Source organism: Gymnogyps californianus, chromosome 20, assembly GCF_018139145.2.
Source record: "Gymnogyps californianus isolate 813 chromosome 20, ASM1813914v2, whole genome shotgun sequence".
Taxonomy (NCBI): Eukaryota; Metazoa; Chordata; class Aves; order Accipitriformes; family Cathartidae; genus Gymnogyps; species Gymnogyps californianus.
Genome location: NC_059490.1, coordinates 1,365,294 through 1,382,178, shown reverse-complemented (window position 1 = coordinate 1,382,178; position 16,885 = coordinate 1,365,294). Strand labels below are relative to the sequence as shown.

Genomic DNA, 16,885 nt, shown 5'->3' with positions numbered 1-16,885 from the left:
TGAGCAAACACAATTGCGGTGTGTATGTATCATTCTCCTTGAACTGTGGCAGCGCAGAGAAATCACCGCTTTGCGTTGACGTGAAGCTTGCTTTATTCTAATGTCTCCAATATGTCAAATGTTAAACTACGTTCCTTGCCAAGTTAAGAGGATGAAACCTGTGGCTATTACCCGGTATTGCTGTAGGTTAGGATTTGTGGAGTGAATTGTGCACCTGAGTTCCCCTCTTATTTGGCATTTTTAAGTGGCCATTATAAAAGGAATGAGTTCAGTAGTCTCAGCAGGAAAGGTAAGGCATTTGGACACTGGACAATCTGGACATTTCTGTTATTGGTCTGGCACAAGATAGACAGGAACGTGTCCAAAGTGGTATCATCCATGAGGATAAAATGTGAGAAAAGGAATGCCAAAAAAGAAAAAGAATTTATTGTTTTCGATGTAGTATTACCCTCTCCTCCCACTTTCATTCTCTGCTTGAATGGACATGGTCTGAGATGGTCAGGTTAGGACATGGTCCATTCAAAAATGGTATTTTAAGGAGATGGCATGTGCATACCACACCTGATCTGGCTGCTTGGTCCTGACCCTCTTGGAAAGGTTTTCCATGGCCTCATGACAGAGAAAGGAAATCTGCAGGTTTAGCAACGAAATTCCTTTTCCCGTTTCAGCTACAGGATGCTGAGTCTCTTTTGCTTCTTCATAGAGGTTTCCAAGATAATTTATTAGTTGTTCAGGGTGAAGTTGTGTTGAGATTTCCAACAAGATGGTCTCTGTTGGGTCCATCAGTGCAGACGTTGTCCCTGCCCTCATGGTGTAGCCTTCTTCTGAGATCTATGTACCAGAAGGTTTGTCCCTCCTTGTGCTTGGAAACCCTTCACCATCTGCTTGATCTGGTTGTTGGTCTTGGCTGTCGATCCAACACTGCACCTTTGCTGGTTCTATAGCTAAATGGCCTTAAAGGTGGCACATTCACTGCTTTTGTATAAATTCAGGGGATGACATCACTTGATGTGATCTGTGAAAATCCACATACCCAAATTAAAAAGCAGTCCTCTTCAAGGAGTGCTTGTGTCCACCTGCAGAGATCATGAATACTATGTTCCACTGCGGTGGAAGTAAAAAGTTCCCGAAGAGAGCTGATTTTCCTTCCTTTTTTTTCCCCTCTGCATGCAGTTTCTTACCTCACCTTCATGTAATTCAACCTAACATTTCTACTGAAGTTCTTGCTGTGATTGTTACGTGAGATAGTGACATTCACAATAGCTTGAAGGAGCACTTCAAGGATGATACAGGATATAACATATACATACAAGTATATATAAAAATATAAAATATTATCCAGCTTGCTGTGTGAGAGAGTTATGCAACTTCTGATTGTCGCCCATAAACAGCCATCAGCTAACGATGTGGAGGTGTTTATTTACCAGAATTTGGATTTAACAGGCTTGCTGTGGTATGTGTCTCTCACCGCTACGTTACACGAGCTTTGTGCCAGGGAAATAAAGGTACTACTCCTAAGTTACACTTGTAAGTACCAAACCATAAGGCTTTCTAGAGGAAGTAAGGCCAACACACTGCCTTTGCTCTGTGCTGAGGATGCTTAAATAACAGGCAGGTACTGCATTACCTCTCTCTTCAAGAGGGATTTTAAGTGTAAGGGATGGTTGCTCCACAAACACGGTGTGTTTTTCTCCTTGCACAAGCCATTGCTGTGGGAATCCTTGACCCCAGTGCCCGGCGGGTGAGGACTTTGGCTTGGGCTGCCCTGCCCCACGTCGGCATTGCCTGCTCGAGTCTCGTCCTCGCCGTCATGGAGCACCCGTGCCCCGCCGGAGAGCAGCAGCGGCCGTGTGCTTTGGGCATGAGGGATTACAGAGGTTTGGGGGAGCGACTTCTTCATCCCATTCCTGACCCCTTTGCTGCTCCGGCATCTTGGGGAGCAGGACGTGGCAGTGCGAGCTTGGCGCTGGGGACGTCCTCCCGTGGTGTCCTGCAGGGACGTGGGATGGAGCACGACCAAAGCGGGAACAGAAAAGATAGAAACTGCTTCAGCTACGTAGCTGGAAATGTGTCTGTATGTGTTGTTTCTTCTGACAAAAGGAATAATTTGGAGAGATACCGTCTCTCAGAACTATATGAGGGAGCATGTGGAGAAATGATTATTTCTTTGCCTTTTTTGCTGTTTCTCAGTTTTATTATTCAGGTCTTTGTTCTGATACATTCCTTGTTATTTTAGCTGCCCTTGGTAATTGTGTTTTTCCCTTAACTTAGGAAGTTACTTTTAAAAGAAAGGAGGGGGGCGAAGATAAGGCAAAACTGTTAAATGGGAAATCTATTGCTAATTAAGGCATGGTTTTGCTAATCGCCTTAGAAATGAAGTTATCAGCTGCAAAAGCCTGGAGTTTGTGTAATGAAAGTTAGGAGCGGGTTTTTTTCCCCTCTGTTTCCGTCTGTCACAATACATTCAGAGATTAAAAGTTTACCTCGCAGACTCATCTTGACACCACTAGACATGATGTCTCTTTGCATTAACTGCAGGCGGGCTCGAGCTGTTCTAGGATATATTTCAGTCTGAATAGTTAAAATTTGGCAAAGTTATAAGCAACTAAAGTCAGGATCCTTTAATGGGAGCTGTCAGTATTCATCACAGACGTCACGCCATGCTCCAGCTAGAATGCCACGTCCAGGACCCAACGTAGTCGCTGTCCCTTCTCATTTTATTATTATTATTATTATTATTATTATTATTATTTATATCCCAGGGATGAAGAGGAAGCACAGCATTATATAAGGCAGTGGCCCAGGGGTGCCAATAGTATGGTTTTTCATCTGGAGATGCTGATGGTTGAGAGGAGGAGGTGCTGTGCTGGCCAGGGCACCGTCCTGGCACTCTGCCGGCTGGAAGGGGGCGAGGGACCAGCCCCAGTTTTGCCTCTGATTTTGCAGAAGTCCTTCTCTCTTTTTCTGATGTCGGCTTTCTTTGTGCAAAAACCAGATGGTGAGCCCGAATTCCCTTGTATGGCTTGCAGCCACGTGAAGAGAAGCGAGACATACGAGTTATTCTGATATCCCAGGGGAAGCAGCCCCTGCGTCAGTATTTTTTGATGAAAATATTCTCCTTAAATTAATAATTTTATCTTCTGCTTCCCTGCCAGTGGGCACCATGGCATAGCAAGGACTGCTTGCAGAAGGCTGGGAAGGGGAACAAGGTTTTCTTAATATATATGCATTAAACCTCTGTTTTCAAAGTTAATTTTTTCACGCATTCTTTTGCTAGAGCTGCGGCAGTGCCTTCCCTGTGTGTGTCCTTTGCTGCTCAGCAGGTGCTGGCTGGACTTCAATGCTGCTGCACATGCACCCAAAGGAGGGAGCCCCGAGGGGCCCCCGCTCCATGGGGTAAGCGGAGGGGGACAGCACACAGTGGAGGAAGCATCTCTGATCTTCCAGAGAGGATGGGGTGGGACAAGGCAGCAGCCCCCCATGCTCAGCACCATCCTCCTGCTTGCCCCAAGTGGCATCCAAACCCATCTTCTGGGTTGCTCCCTCCAAGCAAACCAGACCTGTAAAGCACTAATAGCACCGGCACCGCCAACCTCAAGGCGTGAGCTTGGCCAGCCCTTCCAACGCGTATTTCTAGCCCCGCTCGACTGGGGAGCGCAGGCGATGCCTTGGGCCTGGTGTAGCACAGGACGGGCTTTCGGCACCCTTCTGGGTGGTGGATCTCCTCTGGGTCACCCTCTTCTGCCTGGCTGGCTCCTTTGTCATTCGGCAGATTGCCAAAAGCCCTTTTGTTTAAATAATGCTCCTTGGGAGTCATTGCTGGCTCTGGCAGACAGGAGCAAAGCAAATTGATAGCTGCAGTATATTTTTGAGGGCAAAGGGGATCATGGACAGTAATTGTTCTTAAGTGCATAACACTTGGAAAATTGTTTCTGCGGCTGCTGCAATGAGCTGGTCAAGCGAAATTGGGATTTTCTTGCTGTCTCTATTACGTGCCCAAAGGACCATTGGTACACTGTGTTTTGTGAGCGGTCTTCCATTCTCCCTCCATTACCAGGAGCGCAGTACCCACAGGGGATGTGCGCTTCCCCAGGCGATGCCAGGGTGCCTCCTCCCTCGGCTTCCTCACAATCCCATCTAACAGGCCTGGGCACCGTTGTTTTCCAGGATGCTCCCAGACGCTGTGGTTACTTGTGTCCTAGCTGAATGAAGGACGTGTCCTAGGAATGAAGATGTATAGAGTGCTCCATAAGAGCACTGTAAAATCAACTTTGATTTTGCAAATGCTCATGGCAGAGGAGGTGCTGATGTCTTGGCTGGGAGGTACATGTGCACAAGAGAGGTGCCTGGACCTCCCTTGACGCTCTACAGCCTTATTGCATCACGCCAAATCTGCTCCCCATTTTGGGTTATCCCCAGTGCAGGTCACTGAGATGCTGGCTGTTTCACAAATGCTTTTGCACACCCATGATACCTTCGTGGTTCTAAAGGGTGATTAGAAAGCAAAGCTGGGTCACCCCATCACTGGAACATGGCGATGAAGTCTCATGCTAACCAAAGTTTGCCTCCCACATGTGCAAAAGCTTCTAGAAAGTAGACGGCCGATGCAGTTTCAGCTGTACTCGGACATTTCACTGCTTGAGAGGAATCACTGCTTTCCCATGCTGAATTCTTAGGACAGTCACATTTTGCTTGGAAAATAATTGCAAGTGTATTACCCACCAGCTTTCTGAAAAACACATCAAAGATCTCTGCGTGATGGATTTGTTTTCTGTTTGTTTCTCTGGGATTTCTTCACTGGAATTCAGTGTTAACTGTTTATTTATAAATCCAAGCATCTTTCTTTATGTTTGATTACTCCTGTGTGTAGACTGATGGAGAAGTTATTGAATCACCATCATTTACTGGAGGGGAATGCTTCTATTTTTAGTTCTGCTTCTCTTTACGGGTGGATGAATGGCAAGCTAATAGTCGTGTTGAAATTTGAATGTCAGAAAACAAGGGAGAAACTTGAGACTTGCTCGTCATATTTAACCTGCTGTGTTACATACTCTGTCTTGAGTCTTTAAACATGCCTCTACATGCCATCCATGCATATTTTATTAAATGAAGTGATCATGATTTTATCCTCTGTAGGAAGCAATATAAAAGACTCTGCCTTGTTAAATAGGCTAAACATGAATTAATTTGACAATACCTTATTTTTCTGATTGGTGTTAATGTTGTGCTGACTCTTGATTACCCATCTACTAAGAGATAATTCTTCAAGGAATTAGCAGAAACAACATGCTGGACTGATTGTCCTGTTAATGCTGTTAGCTGCAGTAAATAGAGTATCTTAAGGGATTGTAGGTTTATTTGCTATGAACATGAAAAATCTGCTTAATAGGAAGGTAATGTGTTTGTTAAAGGTCTTTGGTGGGACAAATGGCTGCTCAATAGGGACATAAATGGAGGTTCCCAAAGAACCTCCTGCCCTCAGGGTCTGAGTGCCACAGGGGTGAGGTTGCTGCAGGCTGGGACATCAGGGCATCAGCGAGGCGATGACTTCCAGCCTTGCTGGGAGGACAGACATCCCCTGAGCCCTTTCGGTTGCGGTGTCTCACAGCTCATCTCACCTTGGCACCAAGAGAACAAAGTCTGAGGCCTTTCTCTGGGCCGTTCGCCGCTCCACAGTCATGGTTATTGCAAGGATAAAGTGTCACGCTGAGCTGGTAGGGCAAGTGCACCTCATGCTTCGTGGCCATGGAGGGTGTCCCCTGGATTGCAGCCCCTGTGCTGTCACCTGTGGAGCTGTTCACATGCATTTTTGGATGTCAGCAGGAACAGAAGGTCCTTGCCAGGCCACAGGGGAACAAGTGACGTCTTCCTGGGCCCATGGTTTACTCCTCTGTACAGTGAGGACAGCGAAGCCGGGTGCGACTTGGCCATTGCCCATGTAATAGGTCTCTTTGCTCCTGTTGTTACCAGCAGAAATGTTTATAAATGCCTTGAAAAAACAGTTAGATTTTTTAATTTATAATGACAACTTAGGCTTTATTTAGGAGATAGAAGTAAGGTCTTTCCTTGCATAAGTGCCTTTTTTGAATTAAGTTTTTATTGGTCTCTCTGGAGCTGCCTTGTGGATACATATGTAACCAGTGCCCTTTGCACAGTGCCCTTACAGTGTGTGCATTTCCGGATAGTCTGTACAGATATTACAGAAATCTAGGAAAGCTGTCTAGCATAAAGCCATGTGAATTATTTAAGTAAAGCACAGAAAGACAATAGTGCACCTTTACTGCTAGAGGCAAGCTTGCTGGAAAATGACATTTTAATTACGTCACGGTTTTTACATTTTTAAAATAATTATTCTGATCTCAAATCAGGAGAAAACCTAACAAATCCCCCAAACTACAGAAGGAGGTGGTGCCGGGGATCTTCCAGGACTGGCAGTTTTATTCAGCGTTGTGGTTGAACCCAGCAGCTTTGGGAGCACTCAAGGGCAGAGCTCGATGCTTCTATTTCATCGAGACATTGAGAAACTAAAGAACTGAGCAGGCAAGAAACACAGGCAGTTTCTGTCAAACTATTGCCTGGGGAATATTCCTTTAAAATATTTTTTTTTTTTTCTTTAGAACTACCTTGTTCACTTCTTAATTGCTTTGCCAGCATGTGGCCTGTTGCAAAACTTCGAGCAGACCTTGTGAACTTTGCTGGCCAGAGGCGAGCGTGGTTGCAGCTGGATAGGAGGGACGGGCATGCCCCTCGTCTCAGAGATCAGCCCTGAATTTGCTCTGGAGGCATGAAATGGTATTTAAAAGTGTTCAGAAAGGTCAAACGGCAGAACAGGAGTAAGATGGGATTTTTTGCTACGTGTTTATGCACCAGCTAATAAAACAGGGCTCTGTTTTTTTGATGCGGGCTCCTATATTCTGCAGCAATCCAAGCGAGAACAGCACGAATAGCAGGATTACCCCAAGGGAAGAGGTCTCCCTGCCCTGCTGCCCCTTACTCGTGTCACCTGGGCTTGGGATGTGGACGTGCCCTTGGGATGTGGACGTGCCCCGCGTTGGGTGGGCTAAACCCACCGCTTGGAGATTAAAAAGGGCAGCTGATACAGCCGGGAGGCTCCTCGTGCTGCCGGGAGAGCGGATTGAGCAGGGTCGGTAAAATTTAGGGAACGCAGATGGGATAAAAGGTGGTGAGCCTGGAAGAGATCCCAGAAACGATGGGTGTTATAACAACTGTGCAAAATGATAATGCGGAGCAGACTGCAAAATAGGCAAAACTGGGATTATTAGGCCTGTTTGGCATATGTGTTTGTGACGATTGCCCGGTGCCTGGTGTCCTGGATACGCGTCTTTAATTTAAGATAAATAACTTCTTGGCGAAGACAAACAAGGAGGGAAGAACCAAGGTATGGCAAGTCTTTCTGCAAATTCCCTTTCCGTGTGATAAAAAGAAGATCCCAAAAGATTTTATTAACTTGTAAACTGTGATTTAAGGGAATTTTAAACAGCATGTGAAAGAAAAATAACGAACAAATGTTTTCAAGTGGGAGAAATCTGTCCCTGCCATATGTTTCACTGAGTCATCCCTTCTGCAGGAGGAGATCTTGCAATTGTTTCAACTATTCCAGTCGCTAATCCTTTTTATTTAGTAGCAACATCACTGTAAACTCGGCACCCGATCCTACAACGCATTAACGCCACGTGCTGGATATAGACCTGATCCCTCTAAAGTTGACATGTGTTTTGCTCTGGGCACAGGTTAAATTCTCCCTGTGTGTCTCGCCGTTGAGCAAAGACCAAACCTGGCCGTGCGTTTCCACTTGCCAGCTAGATGATGTGATGCTCGGTGCTCGCCAGGATATTGCAGAAACCTCAAAACCCACCGCTTCTTTCTCTTTAATTTATACGTGGACCCTTTCCATCACGGCAGAGCCCCGTGCTGACGGTGTTGTGCGGTTGCGTTGCAGGTGTGGCTGTGCGGCGGCAGCATGGAGGTCCTGCCCTGCTCCAGGGTGGCTCACATCGAGCGCAAGAAGAAGCCCTACAACAACAACATTGGTTTTTACACCAAGCGCAATGCTCTGCGGGTGGCCGAGGTGTGGATGGATGACTACAAATGGCACGTCTACATCGCGTGGAACCTGCCGCTGGAGGTACGGCCATTGCACCCTATCCTAAGTCTTCACTTTATTGGGTTAAAAAATTGAACTGTAGAGCATTTAGTGCCCCTGGGTGAAGGAGAGCCTTAAATACCCTGGGTCGCATCCCCAGCTGTGGAAGTCAGCAGAGCTCCCTCAGCTTTGACGGAGATGCTGCAAAACCTGCAGACTTTGGAGGAATTCCTACTGTTCACATCAGCCTTTTTATTTTCATTTCTAAAAATTAAACCTGTATTGTAGTGTTTATCTCCCCGTTGAGTGTTGACACAGCATGAGTTTATGTCATGACACTGCTCCGCAGATGGAGCCTGTCTGTAAAGTCGGTTGGCAGAAGATTATTAATATCAGCATCATTAGTGCATGAGGTTTTCTCCTGCGCCTCGGGCAGGTCCGTGTCGCGTGCAGCCCAGCTCGGGTTTCCCAGCTCGCAGGTGCTGTCGCTGCCCAGAGCTCACTGTGGACGGTGTGTGGTCCAGGTGCCTGGGCCGTTTGCTTTCCCAGTGCTGGGAAAGCCGAGGCCATCAGCGCTTAGAAACCGTGTTCAGAGGTAAAGGATTGGAGGTCGGTGGCTCACAGAAGGAGATCCCCTCCCAGCAGCACCACGTGCAAGTGCGCCGGAAACACTCTCTTTAAATAGCTTTGGTGGTTATATTTATTTCTGCACAGAAATGGTTAGATTTTCTTAGATCTGACACATTATTTTTCATGTAAATCCTGCCATGTTGCAGCATGGTGCACCTTTGGAAAACCATGGGGTCCCGCCAGCAAGACAAGCTGACCATGCCCAGGGGACACATCCTGCACGTGGACCTCTCTAGGTGATTCCCTGCACTTCTGCGTAAAGCTCTATAGGCTCCAGGAGGACTTTATGTAGGTCCAAGGCTGCTGCTTGGGCTCTGGTCTCTGTGCAGGTTATGTCTAATCATGAAACCCAAGAGCATCTCCTGCCTCCTGGCTCTGAACGCTGCCTGGAGCGTGCTGGGAGCATCCCCAGCTCAGCCAGTCCCCCCATCTCCTGCCTCTGGTCCTGCCAGAAGAAGAAGAAGGGGTGGTGGGGACGGGGAGGCAGCGATGCTCTCCAGGTTATGGGTGGGATGAGGATTCTGGGTGCCTGGCAGAGCCCCCTGACACCCATTCCACTTGCAAGTGTACTTAAGCACGAGCGCTGGGCTGCTCTGTTCAAGTGCGAGGAAAAACCATTGCCACGAGTGGCCAGACCCCGTGTGAGCCGTTATTTGCAGCCACCCTTTTGGTGCTAAAAATAAACACGAAATATTCATACCTTGCATATCACACCCCTGCAAAGAGCTGCTGTGGTCCTGATCCTGCTGCGGCAGCGTCCCTGGCTGGCAGCGCTGTGCTCCGGGGCATTTCGAAAAACATTAAAACATAAAAACATGAGCTGCTGCTGCTTTCTGAGGAAAGGTTACATCTGGGGAGAGTTACTGGCATTTAGAGCCACAGTAGTCGCAACTTTGTGCTGCATTAGAGAACAGCAGGTACCTGGGAAGGGCCGATGAGCTGCCTGCACTGCCGGTTTGTTGTCCTGGGGGTGGGGAGGAGTCCTGGATTAGTTTGTTATTGAGAAACAGATGAATAGAGATGGAAAGAAATGCTGTTTACCCAGCAAGCTGCAGGAGGGCACTGGCTGTGATGAGCACCGCTCCAAGCATTCGGAGAGGCAGAGAGTTGCCTGCAGGACTGAGTGATTTCAGGTCTCTCTTAAAAATAGGTTGCGAGATCCAAATGCCCGTAGGCAGGGAACATAAATTACTGCGGGTTCAGCCCTGATCCTCGGGCTGATTCCTTTTTAGAGGTGAGGCACCATGTTCCTGCTCAGGAACAGCTTTGGAGTGCGGCAAAAAGGGATTAAAATTCATCGGGAAGCCGCAGGTTCTGTACGGCTCGGAAATGGCAGCATCACACAAATCGGCACTGGGGGTGGGTCTGGGGAAACAGATCTGGGTTACCCTAAAAACAATTTGAGATTTTTATATAGGTCTTACCAGTAAAATTGAGATTTAATTATAGAGAAGCCTTGTTTGACAGGTGGTATTGTGCAGGAGGTTATGGACACACACTGAATTATTTTGCAATGCCACTATATTCAAAACCAAGCCAAACCCCATGCACTGAATATTTCAGGTGCTGACTGGTTTGTGGTCCAGCTTTGCTCTGCGTCCCATCTCGCCCACTCAGATTTCGGCCTGTCCTACCTGTCTACACTGAATCATCTTTATTTTTACCTGTGAGCTAACAATCACGCATTAAAATGGTGTCTTCTCTAAAGCAGAGTGAATAATTCATTAGAAGATCATTACAAGCGTTGTAATGGAAAATTGCTTTCCCAACTGTATTTAATGATCACTGCAAAAGACAAGAGCAGGAGCTAAAACAGAGTAGAAACCCAGACACCTGTAGGAAGGAGTAAAAGGGGCTGCAGTGTGCCTTTGCTTTCCTTCACCTGGCTGCTGCATGAGTTCCCCAAATTCTGTAATGGAATAAAAGGTTAAAGGGAGGCAGCTCTCTTCAGCCCCTGCTCCCAGCTCCTGTAAGGTTATTCCTCCAGGGACAGATATCGTAGCTTTGTCTGCTTTTAAATCGGCTCGAGCAGTGGGGTTCCTCTGTGTCTCCAGGGAGACTATTTCACCATGTAATTGTCCAAATTGTCAAGAGGTTTTTCTGAGGTTCAGCCTCAACTTCTCTTCTCCTGTAATTTTTATCCTTTATTCTTAGCAATCTGCCTCTATTATATATGAATCTTAAACCTTTCTCTTTTTTTGTCTTTTCTTCCCCACCCCCCTTATTTTTTACCTTTTAACTGTGCTGTTCTCTGTGTTGCCTCTTAGTAGGGTCACACACCCTTGGTGTGTAAGGGGAAGCGTTTCAGTGCGCAATGCACAGTCAGGGATTTGCATTTCCATGATTCAGCACATGACCATCTTTTAAATCCTGATGTACATTTGCTGTTAAGCTCTTCTGGAAGTCCTGTATGTCAGTACCTAAAAGGGAGGTGAGATCTTTTAAAAATACTTTGTCGTTGTGCCCGTTGACGGATTCAGTCTTTCACAGATGGACCCAAAGCCCAGGGGAATCAGTGAGAAGATTCACCTCTGTTACACTGCACTTCTATTTCCTCCAAAACCTTTTCTTCTCCATTCGGATTCTTTTCTAAATTACCTCCCAGGACCAAAACGTGTCCAGCATCAGTCTGGTGGCCATTGCAAGGATGCCTTCAAAACCTATGAGAGAAGTACATGTCTCCTTCTCACTGTGGCTCTGAAACCTAAGTCTTCCTTCTGACTTCTGTGAGGATGATTTCAGCCTTGGACACACATGCCAGAATTCCCTGGCATGGCCTCTGCGTGGAGTTACTCAGCCGTTGGCAGGTTCCAGGTGGCTTGGAAGTGATACCAAACATCCGTGAGATACGCTCATTTTTAATCTTTTTTAAGAGTAACCGTTCAGTGACGTGCTGTGTCTTTATTTTTCAGAATCCAGGTATTGACATTGGGGATGTTTCCGAGAGAAAAGCGTTAAGGAAGAGCTTGAAGTGTAAAAATTTCCAGTGGTACCTGGACCACGTTTATCCGGAAATGAGAAGATACAACAACACTGTTGCTTATGGCGAGGTAATTAAGGCTGAGCAGTCCCATAGATCAGACTGGTAATATCTACAGCTGGTGAGTCTCTGATGAGAAATAGCCTCAGAGGAGAGGAATGTGAATCGAAACCTACTATTTGTGTATAATTATATAAATTTGTATAAATCTGTTCACAGTTTCTTCTAAAAACCTATTTTGGGATTTATTTCTGGTCTTGGAGACCATATGCAGTAAAATATTTTAATACCTCATTTACTGAATTGACAGAAAATTATCTATATTACCCATTGACTCCATGGATTAAGCAGCTGTATGTATATTTTTAATACATAGTTGTCTTATAAAACCCTTTGACTTAAACTCAACCTAATTCCTTACAAGGTCTCTGTAGGGTACAGTGCGTTGTCACAACAGCTTAAGGACGAGATAAAGTAAGGAGACTTAATCCAATCTCTGCTGGCTTTGAGACCATACTGGGAATATAAAAACAGGCATTTATGGGAACTAATAATACTCTGTTGCAATAGGTCTCATGGAATAGTGGCAGTTTGAGGGGGCTTCTTGAAGCACAGCCCGAGCACCCCAGATGGGCACTAATTTGAAGAAAGATTTGTTATCAAAGTTACTTAATGCCTTCAAGCTAAAACCTCCCAAAAAGTAGTATTTTCAAAGGCGGTATTAGCTAAAACCTCCCAAAAAGTAGTATTTTCAAAGGCGGTATTGCAGTTGCCCTACATGGGGAGACTGGAGAGAGGACAGCTCTGCGTTAACGGGCCTGGTGGCTGGGGTTCAGCGGCCATTTGGCTTTGTAGCATGCACCCAGCACTTCCACGCTCCCGCCGAAGTGTGTCCTTCAGTACTTGACGGCTGGTTTGCCATCTCTGTGTCTTCTCCTGGATCCCTGCGACGATTCGAAGGGGCTCCTTGTGCTGGCTGGACTTTTTCCCTGCCTTGTTGAGCACTTTGAGATTTTGATGAAATAAATACAAGCGATTCTGCAATGATTTCAGGCTCCTGGCAACATGCTGACAGCAGTCTAAAAATATGTTTGTTACCACCACACATGACCAAATACAAAGAAAACTGTGTTCAAGGAAGTTGGCTCCATTGAATGGTGATTATTATATAAAAGCAGTCATCATTAGGCCCTGTATTTAAAGAAAACATATGGTGCACTAAACCTTTCTCTCCCTCGTTATGCCTAGTGATATAGCATCGTATATTCTTTCTATAGCAAGAGAGGCTAGAGACGTCGCTGCGTATCAGTTTCTTGCTTATCTCTGAAGAGACAGGGTTATATAACTCTGCGCTTTTTATTTCTTACAGCTTCGAAACAACAAGGCGAAAGACGTCTGCCTTGACCAGGGCCCGCAGGAGAACCACACAGCGATATTGTACCCGTGCCACGGCTGGGGACCGCAGGTGAGGAGTTACTCTGCTGGGACCGCGCGTGCCGGGAGCAGGCGGTACCCGGCAGAGGCTGGATGGGCAGAGGACAGAGTACGGATGTGCAACATGTCTGTTGGCTTCACTCTCAAATGTATAAGGCCCAGCTTCTTCTTAAAAATACCTCAGATATAAACGTGCGTTTTCCCAGCTACTCTTAGAGTAGTTATTTTCTGGGTTACCGTAATAATGCCAGAGCTGCAAGTAAAAGCATAATTTGAAAAAGTCCTCCAGATGAGGGTAGATAATACTGAAAGCAAATAACCAATGAGCAGAGCAGAGCGTACACAAGCAGAGCATTTTAAGACGTTTCCTTTTGCTTTCACCCATCAGAGTAAAAACGTACCAACTGGGTAAAGAAAACAGACAGTGCTTTTTAATGGGATGATAATTAGCCATTTCAGCTTGGCTGAGATTTACCATAGCGTTAGTTTTCTAGCACTCCTTTTGCCTCTCCAAAAGTTTTGGAGCAACCCAAAAGCTTCTTATCCTAATTTTAAGCTTATTCTAGATTAAAAATCGTCATTCCAAGATTCACTCTAGATCTCTTATCTTTTAGAGGATTAGTGGATGTGTCAAATACTGAAAGTTAGTGATGATGAACTAATTCAGCCTCTTCTGTAGTTTTATCTCTTACCATGTTGTAAGAAGAAAGCAGCGCGGGAATGCTCCTGGTTCGATCGCCATAGAGTTGGAACAAAACGGGGTACAACACTAGCTCTGTTGTTGCTGGCATCTGTTAAACCAATGGCAGACTCTAAGCTGGACTTTCAGGAGCTGCAGCTCCAGGGATAATTTACTCAGTTCCCCACTAACTTTTCCTGTCTGTTTTTCTCTTATCTCTGCCCATACACTCACTTCAGTATTTTGCCTAAATCCTGTGATTTCCTTTGTGTTTTTCTTTCTGTATGCCTAGTGGTCATGATCTCATCATGCAAATCCCTTAGCACAATGTCTTTCTCCCCTACAGTCTTTAAGGAGAAAATACAAGAAGTTTCCCTTTAGGTCTGGAAGCAGAATGGCCATCTTATGACACATAGGGTTTTCAAGAATTACGATGTGATTTTTAGGTTTTCTTTCATTACCAAAATCGTGCCTGACCTCCCTAAAGCCACAGAGTAGCAGCCCTTGTTCTTCTGGCATTTTAGCTCTATCTGGTGAGGCCCTGGGTGTTTATCATCAGGATTTGATGTATGTATCTGACTTCAACGTCCTGCTTTTGTTTGCATTTCCCCTGTAAACGCTGTGGCTATCTATATTGGATGGGCACTGCCGTCACTCTGCTTGCACGGTGTCTAGTGGCGATGGGTGGAAACAGGGATAAACTCCTCTGTTGCTTTCCTTTTCTCTTTGTTAAAAAGTCCATGCTCATTGCCAGAAGCAGAAATATTTCCCTGTTACCGTCACTGAATCAGCCACATTTGTGCTGAAGGGGTTGCATCTACTGATCTGCTTAGAAATTGGGGCAAAACTGCACCTAAAAGCTGTCTGAATGCCAAGTTTCTAGGCTGAAGCCATCATCCACATTCTCTCAAAAGAAGGCAAGATGCGCTGCAGGAGGAAACCCATGGCACCTCGCACGCTGGGGTAGGTCCTGCCTGTCGCTCTCCATTGCCAAGAGGACAAGTCTTACGCTGACAGCTTAACATTGATTTGGGGGAGGTTAGGCGGGACAATCCCATCCCAGCTGTGCCCGGATGCTGAGTTAGGTAAGTTTAAGGTGTCTACAGAGATTTCTTTTTATTTGCAGGACAGCAATCTGTCTTTGCATGTTTTAGGGAAGACCTGCCCTCTCACTGCACGTATTCTGGTCGCTGTGCTATATGGGCTGTGTTCTTCCCTTAGCCAGTAATGCAGCCCTGGCTTGTCATTCCACCATTTTCTGTCTTGGCATCGTGATGTTTATTACTCTGGCATTGGCCATGCCTTCCAACAGTTTATTTTAACATCACGACCCCAAACCAAATCTGTCAGGGCTGGCAGGTGACATGGGGTTTAGGCTGAGATCTACTGGATGGGCAGGACCACGTGTCTAAAGCGTTGTGAGCACTTAAGTCCTGTTGAAATTACTGCACGACAGCAAACTGCGGTGATGAAGCAGCACAGGTGACACAGCAATGTCCCGTCAAAGGCAAGTGACTGTATCAAACCTTCATCTCAACCCAGAAGTGCATAAATTACATAGAAATGCTCAACACGAGTGGTTGAATTCCTGCTCCCCAGAGCTCTGTAAGCCTGCCCTGCACCTCTGCTCCAGGGTCACTGGGATCTCCGTGCAGGTATGGAGAGGGGAAACTTCTGGTTCTTTCATAATCTTACAAAGGAAAGCTCAGCACTGCGGTTGCATTCATTAAGACCAAAACTGTGAAATACAACATTATAAAGACCGTCCCGTTAAGTACCTGCAGGTACTTGCATAATAAAACCCTGCCTGTGAAAATTTCTCCCATGAATCAGAAGGGAGAGCAGGGAGAGGAAGAAAAATGCCCCACCAGACAGTAGGGTTTCCCAACTTACTTGTGGTAATGTATTTCTTGAGCAGATTTCCAATTTAAGCATCAGAGCTTTCCAGTTCAAACGGAGGCTGCTGCGACCGGTTTGCTGGCTCCAGCTGCGTTCTAGCCCATGATGGGTTGTAGCCCATCTTGGACATGGGTGTCTTTTTTTGAATACCCACTATTGAATACCTGTGTGAATACCAGAGATAAGTAAACTCAATCTTGAAAACAGAACTTTCTTTAATCCATTGGACATTGCAGCTAATGTCAGTCTAGCTCCTTCACAGTGCTCGTGCAGCCCATACGTGGGAGGAGGTCTTTACGAGGGAGGGAGGTGCCCCAGTTGCTGCTTTTCAGGTGGGAAAAACATATTAGAGTTCACAGCAGAGTCTTGTAGCCGTTCCCTAGGGTCTGGGAACATGCGATCCCATTCCTGGTAGCTTTCCTGAGACAAGATCTGACTTTTTTTGTCATGTCTTGAGGATTAGCTCATCAAATCTGGATGAAAACCTGGAGCTTTAATCAGGGCTTAGCAAGATGGGTTGTCAGTTCTCTGTTCTATCACGGGCCTCAAATACGACTTAAACACGTGTCTTTTAATTCTCCACCTGCAAAATGAGCCTCATTGGCATGAGGGTGAGTTGAAGATTGAGATGGAGCCCAGTGGGGATGTAGAGCTGCAGGACACTGCAGCTGTGGCAGCCTTAGTGAGTATCCGGGGTTCAGCATGCTCAAGGATGTTCATTTTTAGCTAAAAAAATGTATAGTTCAAGTGACAGGAATGCGTAAAGAGCCCGTTCTCACACTATGGTCACCCTGGGCTTTCCGGGCTCACCAGGACTAAGTAATCTCAAAGCTCATCTGAGCCTGAGCTGCAAACTTCAGGAGCCACCTGAGCCTAGGAACCAGCTGCGGGAGTCCTGCCGGGTGGAGATGAGTCTCACTTTGGTTTATCCTTGCCTTTAAACAAAGATCGGTCAACTGTGGCTGATCGAGTCACTGCTAAATATAACCTAGCTGTTGCTTAAATGCACACAATTTTTTTCTTAAATGGCACAAACTGCCTTTTGGACTTTCTGGATGGAAACTTAAACCTCTAAGTGCATTATAGTATGAGAAACTGAATTAGCCTGATGTTGTCTGCTAACCCTGGGCTTTAAGATGAATGGCTAAAAGCAGGTTAT

General features: G+C 46.1%; 1 protein-coding gene across 1 annotated transcript in view; it reads left to right on the top strand.

The window, feature by feature from the left end:
- The window catches only part of GALNT17 (polypeptide N-acetylgalactosaminyltransferase 17), a 216,665-nt gene that overhangs the window by 188,778 nt on the left and 11,002 nt on the right, over positions 1-16,885 (top strand). The window contains exons 7-9 of the mRNA XM_050909051.1: positions 7,961-8,146; positions 11,647-11,784; positions 13,084-13,179. Of these exons, the coding sequence (XP_050765008.1) occupies positions 7,961-8,146; positions 11,647-11,784; positions 13,084-13,179 (420 nt within the window). The remainder of the gene's footprint in view (positions 1-7,960; positions 8,147-11,646; positions 11,785-13,083; positions 13,180-16,885) is intronic.